The sequence below is a fragment of the Lissotriton vulgaris genome, chromosome 2_1, assembly GCF_964263255.1.
Source record: "Lissotriton vulgaris chromosome 2_1, aLisVul1.2, whole genome shotgun sequence".
NCBI classification, from domain to species: Eukaryota; Metazoa; Chordata; class Amphibia; order Caudata; family Salamandridae; genus Lissotriton; species Lissotriton vulgaris.
The window spans coordinates 1731157138-1731177511 of record NC_141687.1 but is presented as its reverse complement, the minus strand read 5'-3'; the positions used below and the strand labels follow the sequence as shown (position 1 = coordinate 1731177511).

At 42.1% G+C, this 20374-nt stretch overlaps 1 protein-coding gene across 1 annotated transcript in view; it reads right to left on the bottom strand.

Annotated features, from left to right (window-relative positions):
* Window positions 1-13746, bottom strand: part of LOC147733203 (mucin-2-like) — a 182628-nt gene extending 168882 nt beyond the window's left edge. The window contains exons 1-3 of the mRNA XM_086956020.1: window positions 13617-13746; window positions 1329-1466; window positions 1078-1242 (exon numbers count right to left, since the gene is read on the bottom strand). Coding sequence (XP_086812146.1) covers window positions 1078-1242; window positions 1329-1466; window positions 13617-13746 — 433 coding nt within the window. The remainder of the gene's footprint in view (window positions 1-1077; window positions 1243-1328; window positions 1467-13616) is intronic.
* Window positions 13747-20374: the final 6628 nt, after the last annotated feature.

The following is a 20374-nucleotide window of genomic DNA, read 5'->3' as shown; positions in this document are numbered from 1 at the left end:
ATCGGGTCGACAGCCAAAAATAAGCCAGGTAAGAAGTGCAATGTCAGAGTTGAGCAATGGCAAGCTGCAGGACAAGCTACCCTCCATTTTGTGTTTACTAGAGGTTTTGCGACAGCGCATGCGCTGTCTAGGTTCGACCTGAAAAGCTTAGGTACTGCAGGAATGTTTACTTTGAAGGAGAGTGCATGATTTGGAAGGAGGGGGTATGGTATGATGTAATGGGAATTCACTTTCTCAGTCACGTTACTAGCATCCTCCATTAGTGATGTCCTTTAGACGTTAGGATTTTTAGACTTTGCTTCCTTGTGAAGTGAAAACGCCCTGGTAGCGCGTTATTAACAACACGTTACTCCTGGGCGATGAAGATTCCAGAGATAGTGAGGTTATCTCCAGCGATGTACCCTGCAAAAGGACAATAACCTGTATCAGAATAATCCACCCTTCTGTTAGGGATGGCTAAATCAGGATTTTAGCAGATGTTAGAATTTGGCGAAAAGAGGCGTTTTCGCCAAAATCTAATGTGTGCTAAAATCATGTAGGCTGCCTTGTAAATATCGCAATGTAAACATCAGCAATATTTGCAAGGTACTCCATCTGGGGTACGCCCAGTAACGCCCACTTTGCATCTCATTGGGAAAAAGGGTGCTAACATGCAATTATGCATGTTAGCACTCTCTTGTAAATAGGGCGCTGGTTTTATCTCCGCTTTTTTGGCTTTGTAAGCCAAAAAAGGGGAGATAAAGCCCTTGTAAATATGCCCCGTGGTAGTTCAGAACGGATCAGGAACAAAGGAATTCTGCACCCATGCTTCAACTGCACATCTGAGGCATTCTTCTACTAGTGCGCAAGCTGCACCTTTTCTGTGTGTGCACGAATGGGAACCTGATGCTACTGCTCCCGACAGTGATATACCTCACCCTACTTAAGTGTCTTAACAGCTTGCACTGCTGCCTATGTTATACCAGCGCTGTGCACAAGCCAAGCACTGGGCTAGAGAATGAAGAGTTGGAAGGATGTGTTCAAGAAAGCATTAATTCATTTTTGTACATATTTTAATTTGCACTTTTTTTAACTCACTTCCAGCTGTGTCATTTAGGCATGGGTCCAGAAAATCATACGACACATCGGGGCAGGCAGAGCTGTTCTTCCATGTGTTAGCAGCACATAACGCATTTCCTTCAACCACACCGGTGGCACAGACAAAGTCGTCCGTTTGGTCGTAGTTATGGTTTCCACAAAGCCCTTCGGGAAGAAGCAGAAGAAGTTACACGCATTTGCACAAACATTAATCCAGCCATTTGCTTGATGGTTTGAGAATTGCCGTTTACCACAGAGTTCGTCCTTGAGGGAAGTTTGTACCGTCACGTACAGTTGCATGATGGGAGACACCTCAACCTCCAGCTGGACTCCAAATGACATGTCCAAAATGATGGAGGACGTGGAAGGTTTAAACATTTTCAACTTTTCTGTAGAAAAACAAAAGAACACTGTCAGAGGAGAAATGTGTACCTATAACAAAAGTAAATACTTGAGCTGACAGATTCTGCTGTGGACAATAGGATACAAGGTAAATAAAGTCAGCCATTAAGGGAGATTAAACAAAATGTGCGAGTGTGTTATATAATTAAGGGTGTGGCTTGAACAAGTAAACTACATTTCTGTTATTTTTTATAGTGTGCCACCAAATCGGCATTTTATTTGCCTATCTGAGCATTCTGTTATTGCAAATATATATATATATATATATATATATATATATATATATATATATATATATATATATATATATATATATATATATATATATATATATATATATATACATAAAACACAATAACTGACATACAAATAACATTGGCCAGGACTATTACATTTGTCAATAATTGTTAGCTTTTTAAGATAAATGAGTGGCAACAATGATTTGGTTGCAAATAATAAATTTTGAACATGTTTTAATTCTGACATTTTGACACTGTGAATTAAGCATTCCTGATTCTCATCGAAGGGGTAGACATGCATGAGATTTTTCTCTCTACATCTCCTCCATCCGCTTATCTTACAGCTCATATCTTTTCTCTTCATCACCCTCTTTTTACTCTCTCCGGCATGCACTTTCTTGTCTCATTAGGCAAAAGAACGAGTATCCTACTGCCAGATAGGGCCACAAAAGTTTTTAACACTGCAAACTTCACACCTTTCTAAGTTCATGAAGGTTTGAACAGTTAAAACAGCACAAACAATCCCAGGGTAAGATTTAGGGGTGCTAACTTTAGTGTACTGTGTGTGGGAGGTCAGTATTTCTTGTTTAGTGGGGTTACTTTAAGTTTTAAAATAAGCCCCACAACCTGTGGATGCTCTAAACTTCAAGCGTTTTTCCTCTCCCCTCTGTTAGAATTCTCCTGTCGCCTGGTCATAAATTAAATTATAGACTCCAATATTTGTTGATTAGGTGACATTTTAGGTTTTTATTAAAGCTGAGGTAGGAGTGGTTGCAGTTCAGGTCCCTCGGAAGGGCATTCCAGATGCTCAGAGCATTTCCAGAGAAGGAACAAGTTTGGGTGGATTTCTTTTTTAACAAAGGAGGGACGAGGAGGAGCGCCGTGGAGCTTCTCATCAGTCTAGAGCAGCCCGCTTTTTTGAGTTTGTTTGTTAGGTACGACGGGAATTGTGAGTGGAGAGCTTTGTGCGTGATGCAGGCAGTCTTATAAAAGAATCTTCCTTTGATGGGCAGCCAATTTAGGGTTTGATGTGGTCAAATCATTTATAGTCAGTAATGAGCCTGCCCGCCCAGTTTAGAACAGATTTAAGGGGGCTAGGTGGACTTTAGGGGTTCCAGTGAGGATAGCATCGCCGTAGTCAAGTTTGGAGAGGACTAGTGAATGCACGAACCAATTGAAGTGGTCTTGAGGGATTAAAGGCTTGTTGTTATGAAGGTGTCTGAGGGTGGAAAGTGCTCCTTTTGGCAAGTTATTTATATGGTCCTTCAGTGCCAAATTTTTGTCAAGAAGGAAACCTAGGGATTTTACAGAGTTAGATAAGGTGAGCGGACAGCTGAGGGCGTTAAGGTCCGAGATCCAGCCTTGGATGGGGAGACGGTTGCTTTTTGGAGGGAAAAAAATAATTTCAGTTTTGTTAGGGTTCAGTTTAAGGTGGCTGGATTAAAACTAGTACTGAATCTTGCTCAGTGTGTTGTTTAAATGAAGTGCATCAGTATGGGATTTGATATTATAGTAGTGTTGGGTGTCATCATTATAGAGGTGATAGTTGATCCCGGATTGTTTAAAAATGAGAGTAAGGGGTTCCATAAAGAGGTTGAGTATTGGAGATGTATGATTTTTATTTGCTGTGTTCTGTGCTGTAGGAAGGACGTGAATGATTTAAGGACCAATCCATTTAGGCTAGAGTGAGCTTTGAGCGATTCCAGTGAGGAAGAATGATTGACTGTATCAAATGCTGCAGAAAGGTCAAGGAGGATAAGAAGGCAAGCCTCTCCATTGTCTAGGGAGCAGTGAATGTCATCAGCAATGTTCAGCATGGCGGTTTCTGTGCTACACCCTTTCCTGAAACCAAATTGTTAGGAATCAAGTAAGTTGAATTTGCCTATGTTGCTGTGCAGTGGAAGTAATGCACATTTCTCCAGGGTTTTGGCCAGAAGTGGGAGGTCGGAGATGAGAAGGAGGTTGTTAGGATCTTTAGGGTCAGCATCAAGGTTTTTAAGGATGGCAGTGATTTTCCTGAGTTGGAGGGAGTCGGGGACGCATCCAGTAGGAAAAGAGGTGTTAATGATTTTTGTCCATCATGGGGCAATGATGTGGTTAAGGATATGAACTAGGTTAGATTGGAGTGGGTCTTTGGTGTGCGAGGTCGGTTTTCAATTCGTAATGATATTAAAGACTTCAAGCTCAGTCATGGGATAGAAATTAGACCAGGAGGCTCTATTTTTCATTTGTAAATTGGAAAGGGTGTCACCAGAAATAGTTGGAATAGTTGGATTAAGTGGGAGGTACGGTGCAGAAAAAGGAGGTATGTGTATAGAAATTTGGGGGCTAGGCAGGGCTAGAGTTTGAGGGAAGGAATTATCAATCTTAGCATTTTTTTCCAAGAAGAAGTTGGCAATTTCCTCACATCTTTTGATTGAGGCCGTCAGCTCTGGAGGGGCAGAAGGCTTTTTGTTTTCTGACAATGTTAAAGAGTTCACTGGGCCTGTTTTTGGCATGATCACGTTGGGCATGAAAGAAGGATGCCTTTTCATTGAAAATGTGCTTCTTATATGTTGATATTGCAGATCTGAGGAGGGCAAGATGAGAGGGCGAGGGGTCAAAGCATTTTGTAAAATGTCTTTCTCCTGGGCAGGAGTTGGGTGGGAGCTCCCTAATGGTTCTAGCAGGGGCCCACTGCGTAAGTGATGTAATGTTGTTATTATATGTTAGTAGTGATGTCACACATGTAGTGTAATACAAAACTTTTTTACATAATTTTACATTGGTATTCCAGACTACCATGTATTTAATGGAGACTATGACCCTGGGGAAGAATTCAAGTGTGCTGTTTAATCATGATTTCACGGACAAGTTAAAAAACCCTTCTTTATAGTGCTGAAGAGAAAAACTCCCCAAAATGTACAGCCTCCACCTTCACTTCTGGTAAAGAAGGAGGCAGTGACATAGCGACTGACTCTGCATAGAACACAGTACTTCTTTGTTCTGGTTGGTTAAATCAACTTTACAAAAAATGTTGACAAGCATATCACTGTACTTTCCTGTTCATCTAAATATTTCTCCGGTATGAGGAAGGCTGAGGAGCCAGTAAGAGACCCTGTATATTTTGCAGAGGTGGCTCCTTGTCAGGGGCTTCAGAACACAGGTCCCCTGTCTCCTGTCAAGTCTAACATTTCTGATATGTTTAGTCTTTAATGATGCATAGAGCCTTAAGGGATTAAGTAATGAGGTTGTACTTGACAGACATTTACTGAGTTATGTAGAAATGTAAATAACACTTTGAAGTAGTTATGTCCAATTTTCATATGAGAAGCCATTTGCTTAAAATGGAGGCAGTTTTAGGTTTCTGAGTATCTTGCTCCTGTTCTTTCCTCTTCCCAATCAGTGTTCTGCTACAAACCCTTTCTTCTCTTGTTTCCGCGGAGCATCGGATGAATGTCATCAAAGGTTCATAATGACTATTGTAATTGAAAGTGTGTATTGTGAATAAAGCTTCCATCATGTTACTAAAGTACTATATTCAAGAACATCTGCTTAAAGTTCAGCTGGAGAGGTGTTGGTGTTAATTCTATAAGCCATTGTTGATAAATGTTTATTTTGTGCTGACCATCTCTGGAGTGCAGTTGCTGAGAAAGTAGGTGGAAGATTTCTCTTACCTTTAGAAATGGGTTTGTGTGAAATAATTACACAGTTTTAAAATATCACATTGCTGTTTCTGATTTGCCAATGCCACCCTAACCCTGATGATACCATTCTACATATGCAGAACCTTTTAATAGAATATGAGATTTGTGTCTAAACAATATTAGGCGTTGCTATAAGTGGGCTCATTTTCCTGGTGGCTATTCTGTTTTTGAAGGGGCTTGATGCTGATGGGTGAGTGTTTACTTCTTTCATGAGACCTTGTCTATTTGTCTTGCATTTTTCCTTATGGGATGTTGTCAGTACTCTTTGTGATTTAGACTCTCAGAGTTTGCCTGAATTTGACTGATTTGGGTAATGTTTTATTATTCTGTAATTAACCCTTAATGGAATTTTCATGCATTTCTCTCTACCTTATTTACTAAACTCTCTTTAATAAATCAATTGTTGCCGCACTTTTGATCTACAACTCAGTTACTAGTGCTTTCTCAATTATTATGTATTTCTCTGCTAAAACATATGATATTTCTTGATGAGTGGAGTTGTTAATCCCTAGATTTATTGGAAAATCTGGAGCCAGACTAATTGGGTAAGATATTGGGGTGATCAGAATATTGGAGTTCAGATTATTATAGGGGTTTTGCTCCCACAGGTGGATGTCTGGATTGCGCATGTCTTACGGGTGTAGTTCAACTACGCTCCACTCACACAGACACAAACCAATTTATTTAGCAGACAAATGAGCGTGCTTCAGGCAGCACAAAATATCTGCTAAAATGTAGCTGCCAGGGCAAAGGTCAGTGGATTCCTGAGGTCAATGAAAAGCTACACAAAGCTCTGTGCCAGGTTCAGATAGGGCTGTGTTCCAGTCCTCTCAAGAAGCTGGGAAAGAGATTGAGGTGGATCTTTACCTTTTTAAACCTGCTGTTGCTGCCCTGGCTGATTCTCATTAGGAATTATGGCCTGCTGGTTCCCATGTCCAGCACTAGATTCCGGTTCTGCTGCGAAAGAAGCAAGGTCATTACAACAAATGTTGATTTTTTGTTCATGTATGGATGTGTTTGGGAGGGAATTAAAGTGAATAGGATTGAGTACTGTCCTTCTACACCCCCTCCCGCCAGCTTCGTTCTTCCAACCAAGCCCTAGCCACTGTACCTCGCATCAACAAGACCACCATGGGAGGTAGATCCTTCTCCTACCTGGCAGCTAAAACCTGGAACTCACTTCCCACTTACCTTCGCCTTACCCAGAACCACCTAGCATTCAGAAAGCAACTTAAAACGTGGATATTTGACAAGTAATTCCCCACCCCTCCTTAAGCGCCTTGAGACCCTCTGGGTATGTAGTGCGCTATATAAATCCTTTGACTTGACTTGACTTGACTTGTGTTCACAGGTTTCAATGAGAGTGAATATGTGTTGGAGTGTTTATGGATAAGTGGAAGTGACTACGAAGGAGTGTGAGTGTGTCAGAAGGAGTTAGTAAATGGAGATTGTAAGAGCAAGTGAAAGTGAGTCACGGGTGTAGGTATCAATGATGCAGCAGGTGCCATTGTTTCATGGCCCAGAGTCAAACAGTGTGAATGGATGTGTGTGCTGTGAGAATGAGAACCCGTGAGAATCAGCATATGTGTGCGAGTAACAGTGATGGGGAGTGAGTATTAGTTAGAAGGAGTTCAAAAACATCAATTTTTCAGTGTCAGCTTATGCTGCGGGCTTTTTCCACCCGCCGCACTAGCTGCTATTGGAAAATGTATGTTTTTGACTGGCCATGGGTGGTCGCATCTAAATTGTGCAGACAGGACAGCCGACCTTTGGTCCGGTGATCCCAGTCCATTACGGTGTCATCTGCCCGTTGTCATAATGATGCCCAGTGATGTTTCCATAACGAAAGAGATAATCTATAAAATGAATTTATCATGTTATTTAATTTACGTGCAGTTGTGTGAGAAATTCTTACCGTCTGAGTAGGGAAACTTGGCAGGAATTGAATTGATGAAGACATTGCCATTAATATCGATTTGAAACACCTGTTGAGAGTAGAAGAGCTGTCAGTCACCAGGCAATAAAGAAGCTCCATATATTCGATTTGAACTCAGTTCAGTTCATATGCTTTTATTCGTTTGTGAAACACAACCATACAAGCAGTCATTTTAAAATAGTACATAATACAATTTTGTCCACATGAATACATTAGTCCACACCATTACATAAAATCTTTTCTTGTGCAAGGTTACACTAAGTGCAAAATCCCGCAAAAAGTGCTATATGCAACATGTGCAAATTACTCAATAAAGTGCCATATTCCAGCAGCATACAGTTGTACAAAAACTTGCAAAAGTGCAAGTGTGATTAACTAAATAACTAAGATATCATAAAATTAATCATTATTGAGCTTTAAGAGGTAACATGTGCAAATTCAGGTAATAATAGATTTCCTGGCTGCTCTACATTTTAAAATATATGAAGCGACATAAAAACAGACATCTGGGCCTTCCAGAGATGATATTAACTTCATAGCATTTTTGGTGGTGTGAAATCATATTTTAAAAAGATAGGTTTCAGATAAAATTTCCTTAAAAAGATGTAGAACTTACAAAACATTAAAAAATGACAGCAACTCTGCAAAGATTTACCATTACATGGGCATGCAGAATTAGAACTCTTTTTCATATCAGGGAAAGCTACTATATGGTGAACAATTCCCAGCCTAAGGCGTGCCAACACAAAGCGATGCGAGTTTCTTGTTACCTCAGTTAAATATAACTGGAAACCACTTCTAAGATTTTATTCTTGATAAAATGTCACAGTTGGTAGTTTCACGATTAAACTCTCCCTGGATACCCTACTATGTGCCAAAAAGGTTGCTTTAATCTCTTTTTTTGATATTGAGGCAGCATATTCTGGTTCCAGGAAAATGTTACAATTGAACAGGAGTTTATACCAATGATAGATATATTTGAGCCATGGGATACGGGAGCTATGTTCCAACTTCATACAGTCTCTTATAATAGACTGTGTGAACAGAGTTTCATCTTTCTCCCAAAATCGAATGCCATAATAACAAGGGGCGTAGGGCCGCTAAATCAGCAATATAATTCAATTCTACTTCTTGATGTATTATTTGTGTTGAGGCCGAGGTTCGTTCACATAATAATCGTTTGAGAAAAATATTCTCATCTATCTGCAGTTGTTTTAATTTTTGATGAGCCCAAACTCCCGCCCCATATAGAGCAGATGACACGCACCTTGCATTATGTTGTACCTAGAATTATCTCCTTCCTAGTTGCTCAGCCAGAATGAGTGTGATGTCTGCGTGGAATGTTGGAATGCTTGATGTCAGAGAGAGTAGAATGTGAGTGTGCTTGGTTGTGTGTGGAGAATGATAGTTGATGAGAGTGGGCTGAGCAACAACCATCTAGCTCCTGGTGGGACCTTTACAATACCCTCTATTGATCTTCTTGATACCAACTAAGACTTCTTTGGAACATGTAATGATTTACTAATAAACCTTCTACTTGGATAAATTACCTGGCTACCTCTACATTATATCTTCTTTTACCCACAACATTTGGCGACGAGGATGGGATATGTGCCATGTTGTATCCTTTTACATTGTTTCATTCTTCCCTTATTCTAATCACTTACTGCTACCTATTTTTCTCTACTTATTTTTTCCTTCCTTCCTTTCCAATATGAACTCTCCGCTCGCTAATATGAACTGTCCGCTTTATTGCTAGTTTTATCATTCTTTTTTTATAATTGCTTTGTTGCAAGTTATTGTGTTTATTGCTGTGAAGAAAAGGGGATATGTTGTACCTAGAATTATCTCCTTCCGAGTTGCTCAGCCAGAATGAGTGTGATGTCTGCGTGGAATGTTGGAATGCTTGATGTCAGAGAGAGTAGAACGTGCGTGTGCTTGGTTGTGTGTGGAGAATGACAGTTGATGAGAGTGGGCTGAGCAACAACCATCTAGCTCCTGGTGGGACCTTTACAATACCATCTATTGATCTTCTTGATACCAACTAAGACTTCTATGGAACATGTAATGATTTACTAATAAACCTTCTACTTGGATAAATTACCTAACTACCTCTACATTATATCTTCTTTTACCCACAACACATTATAAATCACAACCATGTCTTTTTATTCTTCCCTCTCCCAATTTAGTAGAGAACCTAAAAATACTATTGATACACCTGTTCATTTTAAAATGTACATTTTCTTGTTCATGGAACCACTTCCCATCGCTTGCAAAAGTTATACCAAGATAACAAAACATTTTGATTGATTGCACTTTCGAATTATCTATGTAAAAGGTTCTAGTTGATTTAATCTTCTTACCACATGTCATAGTAAAAGTCTTGGTTTTATTAATTAAAAGTTTCCTCCCATTAATAAAAGTTGAAAAATTATCGATAAGTAACTGAAGGCCATTTTGTGTACGTGATAGTAAAACAGCATCATCTGCATAAAGCAGAATTGGAACTGGTTTCCGGTTTACTAATGGGGCATCAGCAGGAATTTCTTTTAATATTACATCAATTTGGTTAATAAATAATGAAAATAATAGTGGGGCCAAAACACAACCTTGGCGAATGCCTCTTTTCACATTAAAAAATGGGGTGCATTCACTAGCCGGTCCGTAACGCACTTTGCAGGATAACCTCTCGTATAATCTAGCTAAAAAATGTATAATTTCCTTGGGGGCTCCGCAGTCAAGTAGTGTGGGCCATAAAATAGAGTGGTCTACAAGATCAAAGGCACTATTCAGATCTGCAAAACATAAAAACAAGTTCCCAGTTTTGGCAATTGTGTTTTTATTAATAAGAAGATCCAGGTTAACACATTGCTCCAATGTCCCTATGCCCTTTCTGAAACCATATTGGGCTTGCGATAATATATCGTTATCAGAAGCCCAAGTTTCTAAACGTTTGAATAAAATCCTGCTCATGATTTTAATCGATGAATCCAATAATGAAATCGGGCGATAGTTACATGCCTCGGACCTTGAGCCTTTCTTAAAAAGGGGGATAATTGTTGATTGGCCCCACGACAAGGGGAGGTCATTTTCTGTAGCTGCGTTAAAGAACCTTAATAAAATTGGAGCCCACAAATTTATTTCACATTTATAAAAATCTACCGGTACACCGTCAGGACCCGGTGCCTTGCCTCCTTTGCTGCTTACTATCCCTTCGTAAACCTCATCTAAAATCATTTGTAAGGGTAAAATAGACCATAACGACTTGTTATTCAAGGGGAGGAAATCTGAATCTAAAACCAACCTATCTGGATTAAAAATACCTGAAAAATGTTCGATCCAAGCACTACAGTTTACATGCGAAGTTAACTCAGGTAGGCAATCATTTTTTAAAAAGTGTCTATTTATTGTCTCCAAAAATAATTTACTATCTTTTGTATCTGCCGCTTGATAGAGTGTATTCCATGCCTCTCTCTGTAGTTCTCTTTTCCGTGCTAACAGCGTCAATTTATAATTGTGACGCTGTTCTTAGATATATAAAGTATTTCGTGGTTTGAAAACAAGTGCCTGTTTTAATTTATACAAAGCTTCAGAACATTGTTTATCAAACCATCCAGTAATAGGTGGCTTGGTTTTCCCCTTATTCTTGGTTAGAAGACCCTCTACAATTACATTTATTTTTACAAAACTAGAGAGCAGTATACTAGGGTGGACCTCATTCCTTAAACAATAATCTATCTCTTTACTGCATCTTCTTGCCACATCCCTTTGTATCTTTTGGGGATCCACACCAGCCCATTTAATCTCATGCCATTAGATCTTACAGCGGCTATATCGGAGTTACATTTGTTGGTGGGAAGATGGTTATTACCCCAACATAACATCGTTATCGAAATACTATTATGGTCGCTTAACGGCTCTTCCGTTATCCATATATTAGAAAAATTAGTATTATATGAAACCAGGATGTGGTCAATTTTAGTATTGGCATTCCTGCCTTTAAAAGTCGGACATTTAATATTTCCCCGTTTCTTTGTGCAGTTCAGGAGTTCCAAATCTAGTTCCGCCATTAAATTCTTTAGGGCAATACCATAACCACAATGGGGAAAGTGCATATCTTCATTATGGTTATCAGTGTTGAAATCTCTCCTAAATCCACAAGTATTACTTGTGGCCTGTGGGCAAGCTTAAATATTAAAATCACCCACCCAAAGTATGGTGGATTGATTGCTAGATAGTGCCAACACTCTTTCGATTGCCTTCCCCAATGCCGGTATGATAGCCCCCTACTATTATCAAAAATGTTATTGTAAAAATGAATCAAAAGCAGGTCATTTCCTTTAGCAAAGTTAAGCTGCATTACCCGGCTATGATTATCAACGATTGTGCAATTTTTGATTTTGCACATAGTCAGTTTATTAGATACTAAGATTAGGAGATTGCCCTTCGCTCTACCAGATGTAGAATTGACAGCCCTTACCCAATAGGACATGTAACCTTCAATAAAAATACTTTCTGTGCACCATGTTTCTTGTAAACAAATAATATCATATCCCAAAGCAATAAAATCCCTCCAGAAAGGTGAATCCAATTTTTGGCTGAGGCCTGCAACATTCCAGGTCATGACACTATATCCTTCTTTTGGGTCAAAAGTTACTAGTCTAAATTCGGGCCTGCATACAGGAATAGCTAAGGTCACATTTTCACCTATAACCACCATGGGTGCTACTGGTGGTGTTGTAATTACTTCCCTCTGCAACAAACCTTTTATACCTTCCACTTTAGTTTGGCCTATTTCTAAATGACATATGTCAATAGTATCTGCATCATTGTGGATTTGCCAGGAGGGTATAGCCTCAGATCTTACTGGTGTCACTAGTGCCTGTTCCCTCAATGTGAAGCCTAGTTCCCTTTCCATTGCAGTATGGCTTATTACCAAATAAGGGTTATCAACATTATCTCTTTGCAGGGGGGGAGATGATAAATCTTCAATGTTTAAATCATCTTCCTGTCTGTTCTCTATAGAATCATAAATCTTATCCCCATCATGGCCCAGTCCAAGTCAATCAATATCTTCTAAAGTATCCAGAGCCTGGAATCTATTATAGGTTGGCACAGAAAAATCATGCCACATTTTCCAAGATGGTAAGATTGTATTGGGGTTAACATTGGTGTTAGAATAGGACTTATAATTTGGGTTTTCATGTCTATTAGTTGTCATCAGTTGCCTGTGGAAGTAATCCAATGGTAGGAGGGTTGTGTTATACTCCCATTGTGATGGGGGGGGGGGGGGCATTAGCTAGTGTGGACGGTGCCCATCCTGTAGATCTAAAGTTTATTATTATGCAGTCTCCCCCAAAGTTCTTCTTGAGATGACCAACCCAACCCACCCTTTGAGTAAGTAGTATCTGATTTGCCCCTTCCATTGGGAACCCACAGTTTTTTGTCAACCAGTTCAAAGTTTTGTTTTTAAGTGTGTCATGATTTTCCTGTTCATTCGACCTCAATCTTGGAACATTTGCAAGGACCGCGACATAGGCACCACATTCTGGGGTAAATTAATGCGATTCAGGATCTTATTCGTAGTTACAGGCAAACTATCTAGCTTGCCTATATTTGCAGGTTCCTTGGGGGCTGGGTTTTCCATGATACGGCCCGAGGTATGTATTTCCCTATTAATAGGGGATTTTACTGTTTCCCCGGGATTTAAGATTTCTTTTTATTGCATCCGGGGAGTAATCTTACTAGCTTCAGGTGCGAATAATAGGTTTCCACTTTCCTTGGAACCAACTACCCCCTTAATACCACTATGATGTTTTGTTCTCAGTGTATCTTGCTGTATACCCATATTTATTTTTTCCAAATTGCCACTTAGTTTGTGTACCTCCCTCGAAAGATTATCGACCGTTTCATGCAGTGGTCTGATCAGCTCAATTAATTTATCATAAATAGCTTCCATATCATTAATACTATAGCCCACTTCAGGATTCTGTTTAGATCTTGTTGTTACCATATTCCCGTTTGACCCTACTTTCTTTTCTCTTTTTGCTTTTTGATTCCCCTGCCCTTGTATTTTCTTTTTTGGTCCCTTGGTTTTATCTGGGGAAGGAGAAGGAATGCTTAGGGGAGTATCTGCGGCTAATAGTTGGAGGGTACTAGAAATACATGAATCTTCGATGTTAGTAGAGTCCTCTGGTGCTCCTATATCCAACATGACGTTGTTTGTTGGACTTAGGGCTATACTTAAGTTAATCTGATCTCCCAACGTAGTACCTGAGCCCATAGACAGCCGCCTCTTGGTTCGACCAATTTCCTCATTTAGATCACTAACTGCTTTAACCAAATAGTTATCAATAGTGTTACATGTATTCTCTAACTGAGGTTTTGCCCGTCTCCTGGCCATTCGACCTCTTACACCACAGAGTAATATTCAAATAATACTTAATTTAACAAGTAGCGGTATGCCTTACACCAGTTCCTTATTTATAGCATATAATGTTCAGGATACACGCTTACTGACTAGTTCCAGATTACGGTTATACGGGGGTGGCCCAGCCCAGCCAACTCCGGCCTAGGACGGTACAGACGGTCCCGCCCTTGTCCCGGGCTTCTCCCGGCGCATCCCGCGTGCGTCCCGCGTGCGTCCCAGCGGGACGAGGGACCAAACGGACCTTTATGTGCCTCCTGGCGCCGTTCAGGGATGCAGGGTTGCTGGGAAATGTAGTGCAGGTCCAGGAACACCAGCGGAGCAAAGCCCGGCCAGCAGAGGAGACAGTGGGGGCAAGGTCGCAGCACCTCAGCAGAGCAAAGCCCGGCCAGCACAAGAGTCAGGGAGAAGTGAGCCTCGTTGTGCCTCAGCGGAGCAAAGCCTGGCCAACGCGAATACCCCCGAACACAGCCGATTTGTACTCAATAAGCTAGTTTGCTTAGTTTGTTTTTGAATGATTAGATAATGCCTCTGACAGACTAACCTATCTCAATAAATTTTATAAAGCGATATGAAACATAGCAAAGGTGTGAAACACAATACTAATATATACAAGAGAAAAGAAAATGGCCACATGAAATAAGGACGGGGGTTAGGATAATTACAATTGTTGAGGAGGAATCAGCAGGTTTCAGCAACAAATACGTGGGAAAAGATGAAGTTCATACTTCAAAGTGCGGAGTCATTTTACATGAAATTCATAAATGCACAACATTTATAAAAATTAAATACAAACAACTCTAAATTGAGGATAAGCTGAATAAGATGGCCACAAAAAAAAAACAATCATTCAAAATGTTATTGTTGCGAAAGTGGAAACAACATAATCCATGTTTTAGCTGTTGAAAATTGTCTGTTGCAGTTACCATAAATGGGAATTACCATATGGTCATCTAAGAATAGAAGAATTAAATCTACTTAGAAGAAACAAGATGTATTATTGAAAGGACTGTCCAATTGGGTGCCCACAAAGGTAGCACTATTTAATGCCACATATCTTGTACCTTGTTGGGTAAAACAAGTAGCAGAGAACACCTAATCACTAGACATTATTAGTCTTAATTACCCAGCATAGTGGTCGATTAGGATGGTGGAAGGACCACCACCACCAGCCACGCAGTGGTGGTCCTTCCGTACGCTGACAATGAGTATCCCCCTGCCAAATTAGGATGGCGGGTCGAATCGTTCGATGACCGCGGCAGACGGAAATACCGTCCGCCACTTGTCCACCAGAAGCAATCATTCAGATTGCCTGGCGGACGGTCCAGGGACAGCGATGCTGCCATGGAAAGGCATTGGGGATTACTTAGGAGGGCCCGCTGTGGGCCCCCATGTCTTGGGGAGAGGTGAGGATGCACTTGGGGGGTACCCATGGTACCCCCCTATATTTCACAGCACTACCTGGCAGGCACCATGTGGTGCCTGCCACGCAGTGCAGTGAAATGACCAACATGGTTTTTGCAACACGGTGGGTGCTGCTGTGAGCAGCATCCACCGCAATGTTAAAAACAAAAATGCAACTGCCATGGTGTTGGTTGCATCCTGATTTGGTATGCGGGACCGCCGCATGTATTGCAGACTGTCGCGGTTTATCACAGGATGGCAGACGGACTCAAGTCTGTCCACCATCCTAATGACCCCCAAAGGGTAACAAGAATATTCATAACGTGTACAGGTGCTTTGAGTAATTATGATTCAGTAAAATTCTAAATTGCTCATGTTTGCAATTTTTTTCCTCAAGTGCGAGTCTGACCCTGTCATGCCACCTTGTTGGCTTTTCTTTCTTTGCTGATCATAATCGCTTGACACTGATCAGAACCAGCCATTGTTCTGCAACATCAATAGCAAAAACTGTGATCTTTCAAGGATTCAGGCTCCTATTTTGGAAAAAAAAGGTGCTTCCACTCCCTTTCTACCACTTCACTCAGCCTTTCTTCCCTCTCGTACTTCAGTGACCATTTGTATTCTTCTGCCCAGCTTCACTTATTTTTTCCAGAATCACTACCAAGTCTAAACCAAGTATATCTTATGTCTTCTTCACAGCCGCCCACTACAAAATCCCCATGCCTGTAGGATGATAGCTGAGCAGAGGCAGGATGCACAATTGTAGCTGCCCTCGGTCATCATCCTATTGAGAAGCATGCCGTCAGGTACCGTGTCTCTGTCTTTGCTCTGATAGGCACTCCTTGAGCCATCGTAATCTGCCACACCACACCTAGCACCACCACTTTCAGACAAACAGCACCACATGTTTGATTCTAGTTAATTTAGATGCAGTGTCATCCAGTGCAACGAGGCGCCAGGCTAATTTGACTTCATTATCAGATTCCAAATAAACAATTCTCCAAAAATGATACCTAATAACATAGGGTTTCATTTCCACACAATCTGTAAATGATCACCTGTGTTAGACAAGCATTTTGTTATGTTTTTGAACAAGCCTGACTTAAGAATATTCTTCAAGATTTCAAGACGATGTGCCACAAAAGTTTCTTCTATAAGTACTTACCACCAGCTAATACACATAGCCCTTAGTAGAAAGTCTCACCATTCCCTGAGCACAGCAATTAATTCACATGTGAGAAAACACTTATCTTTATTTCTCATGATCAACTAATTGGTAAAGTATATTCACCTCTACTTCTGGGCGTAACAGTAAAGATCTGTGTGGTGGAGCGTTGTTGTGAAACTTTCTCTAAGGGCAATGGAGCTCTGAATTTTCTGAATGTGCCAAGCCAAGAAGAAGAGGTCTCACTTGAACATCTTGTCAGGGTGAAAGGTGTGCCAAGGTATGTTAACTCTCTCTAGCACATGGAGGATTCAACAGTGTCTGCCGTTAGCATGAAGTACAGGGAATTCTTGGCAGTACAGGATGGACTGGACAAACTACCAGCCAAAAAGTGAATTACTGCACATCAATCTATAAGCATGAACGTTTATAGAAATTGCTTCATCATTCCTTTGACACAACCAGGCATCTTAAAATGAGAAGTTGGTGATACAGGGGGCATGGCCAGGCAAAATGGTTGCCTAGATGTGTTGCCCCTAAGCTCCGCTGACATGCACATTATCCTACATTATCCTTTGTTGCAAACATATCTAATTGCTGCACGGGCCAGGTGTTCCCAGGTCGACCCCCACCAAGCAGCGGGGTCTGGCGGTGGCTGGATCTCCGCACCGCGGGGGTGCAGAGAAGGTGGCGCATAACCAAGGCCTGCTGGCCTGTACGAGGCACTTGCTGTGAGGCAGAGCTTCTACGGGAGCTGCTGAAGAAGAATCAGAGTGGTGCCCCCCTGGTGGATCGGAGCCCGGAAGGAGAACAGAAAGACCAGTGGCAGCTTCCATAAGTGGAGAGCTAGAGTGGAGCTTGAAAATGAGGAGGCGCTGCATGCCACAGTAGTACTTGAGCCCCGGGTGGTCGCTGAAGGCTACTGGCACCTTAGAACTGTGAAGACAGACAGGTGAGGCCGCCAGACGAAGCTTGAGTGTGGTTGCATAAGACTTGGAGGAGAAGGCGTACACCGCCTGAGTTGGGCCCTGCTCTGACTGCAATCTATTGCCTTATGCAAAAGAAGAGGACACATAGAAAGGTAACTAGGCCAAAACTGGGGCCCGGTATCACCCACACACCTGTTTTAAATTAAAGTGGCCAGAGCTGACTCCTGGTTATAGGTCCTGTTGAGGAAAGTATTGAGACTTTTGGGGGTGCCCCTGAGGTGGGGATACATTGTTGTGGCCAGGGCAGCTATGGGAGTCCCCTAACTGTATTGAGAACTGTGCTGTGCCGGTGCACCTGGAGGGTCCTGGTTGTGGGTGGCCGTATACCACAGAATATCTGCTGGGGCCTTAGCATTGGAGGCTCAACATAGCAAAAGATAACATGACAAAGACAGTTCAGACTAACAAAATAGATAACTATCCTCAGACCCTACAAACAGATGGTGCGGATGGTGGTGTGGCACAGAACGCCCTTCCAGGGGAGTAGAGGGCTCCAACAATGCCAAAGATACTGGCTAAAATAAGGGGTTCAAGATAGATCACCCTTGCAAAAGTAAACACAGTGGCTTTGGAAGTGGGTTTGCTCTGCGCAGACTTCTGAAAGTAACGTACAAACTCTTTAGAACGAGGTGGCCACTCTAAAGAAGACAGTGTCTGAACTACAGTCATCATCAATATGCATGGACGTGCGCTGGAGGACACAGAAGGGCTTTGCAGGAGGAACAACCTTCATTTTGTGGGATTTTCCGAGAAGCCGGAGGGGCAATCTATGGAACTCTTTCTGCAGGACTGGATCGACAGCCCAAAAAACTCTAACATTTTTAACAATTAAATGGGCGCACAGGAAATTAACTCCACCACCCAGTCCTGGTGCGCAGCCACATTCTGTCATAACAGGACTGTTCAATTTTAGAGACAGAGAAGCAATCCTGCAACATGTTCAGGCACAGAGTACATCTCCATTTGAAAGCCGGAGCATAATGGTATTCCTAGACTACACTCGTGAAGTACAGGACCTTTGGAGAGACTTTTGGGCGTATAAAAAACGGCTCTGAGACAGGGGTGTGCGATACAGCCTCATGTTCCCAGCAAAACCTAGGGTCCAGCATGGTAGGAAGGCATATTTTTTCATAAGCCCTGGTGAGGCAAATGCTTGGCTGGGTCTCTGGGCGAACAGCCTCAGCAGTAACATCTGGAATGTACATAGAGAGGAAGTGGTGCTACATGATGGAGGCTTAGACCACGTAGACATTCTGCTGACTTTTTGCCACACTCTCCAGTCTACTGCACTAGAGAAATGATAGTCAGCCCAGACGGTACATTGACAGACTCCAACTGTGTGCCAGACACTCTGGAGTCCTTCATACTACTCAGGGATGCCAGAGAGTACAGGTGTGAACCCTCTGACCATGAACAGGGGTGAAGGAGTTAATTATTTCACATGCACTCTACATGCTTTCGATAACTGAGTATTAGTAGCAATGTAATTAATTGTTGCTTAAGCTAAAACATACATCTTGATGCCTTAGGGTGCTAGTCGGGGGCATAGTAAGTGCCTCATATGCGTGAGAGACTGAGTGCAGTGTGTATGCCGGTTTCATTCTACTAAAGGTTGCAATACTTGCAGTACTATGGTTGAGGTGTTGGAGATCACTGAGGGCTACGGTCCTACTGGGCGGGCTGAGGGCCAGTGGACTCGCTGGCCTGGTGGGATGATGGGACCTCTACACTATCGCACACTGTAGAGGAGGCTGAAGTCTCTTTGGAGGGGTTTGGGCATGTTGGGGCAGGCCTTTAAGTTTGGATGCACTGCCTGTGGGTGGGGGGAGTTGCCGGCTGTGTTGGGCTCAGGTTCTGTTTTTCGAGGAGGGACAGGCTCAGGTTACATAATGTTGGCTATGAATTTGGACTGCAGTGTGGTGTTGAGAAGGGGTTGATGTGACAGGTCTGGTAGGTACATTGGGACGCGGGTGCCAGAGACTGTAGGAATCCATGACTGCTGATTAGAAACTTATGACCTGGAATGTCAGGGGATTGGGTAAGCCGAATAAACAGCAGAGGGAGCACTCCTATCTATTCCTCTACGTGGTTTCAAAGGCCTTCCTTCAGGAGACCCACAACTGTACATTGTATCTGCATCGTAGGCGGCAATGGCAAATATTCACCACATCATATGCTGGATACGCCAGGGGAGCTTTGATTTGGGTGGCGCCTAGTGTTCCTTTTGTGGCCAAGGAGGCGAAGATATGTGATGGTCTCTGGGCCACTGGACGCCAGAAGTGTATGCCTGGTGAATGTGTTTAGTCCAAATATGAATGATTCAGAATTTTTGGGGTCAGTAATGCATACAGGTCTGGAGCTTGTGAGCCCAGCATTAATTATGGCTGGCGACGTGAATTGTGGACTAAATGGCGAGATTGATAGTCTCCCCCCCAGGTAGATTCTAAGCCTTTGATGACAAGTTCTCTCCTGGAGTTGATGGGCCGGGAGTTGATTGGGGCAGTGGGACTGCTGGATGTGTGTAGTATGCACTAGCCCCAAAACAGAACCTACTCATGCTATGTGCCTGCTACTGGGATGCATAGTCACATTGATTATTACCTACAATCAAAGGCTTTGCTCTGGTAGTGGGAAATGTTTCTTATTTTGCCCGTTACTTGTCAAACCACTCGCCACTGCTGATCTCTTTTTGAATTCGTAGGAAGGCGTCTGCGGTGCCATTATAGAGAATTAGTGTGGAGGCACTGTCAGACTAGGTGTTTGAAGGTGACGTGGCAAAGGTGATGGACCATTATTTTGTTGGGAACCGGGGTAGTGCATCCCCAAGTGCCATGGTATGGGGTGCAATGAAAGTAGTGTTACGAGGGGAATGTATGAAAATCACAAATGGGGTTAAGCAACAGCTAACTTGGTCGCTGGTTGGGCTTGAGAAACAGCTTGGTACCGTGGAACAAGGGATAGTCGAGGGACCTCAAAGATTGCCTGCATTGCAGGAATGCAAAAAGGAGCTTCAGGATACCTGGGACAGATTAGATAAATGTGTCCA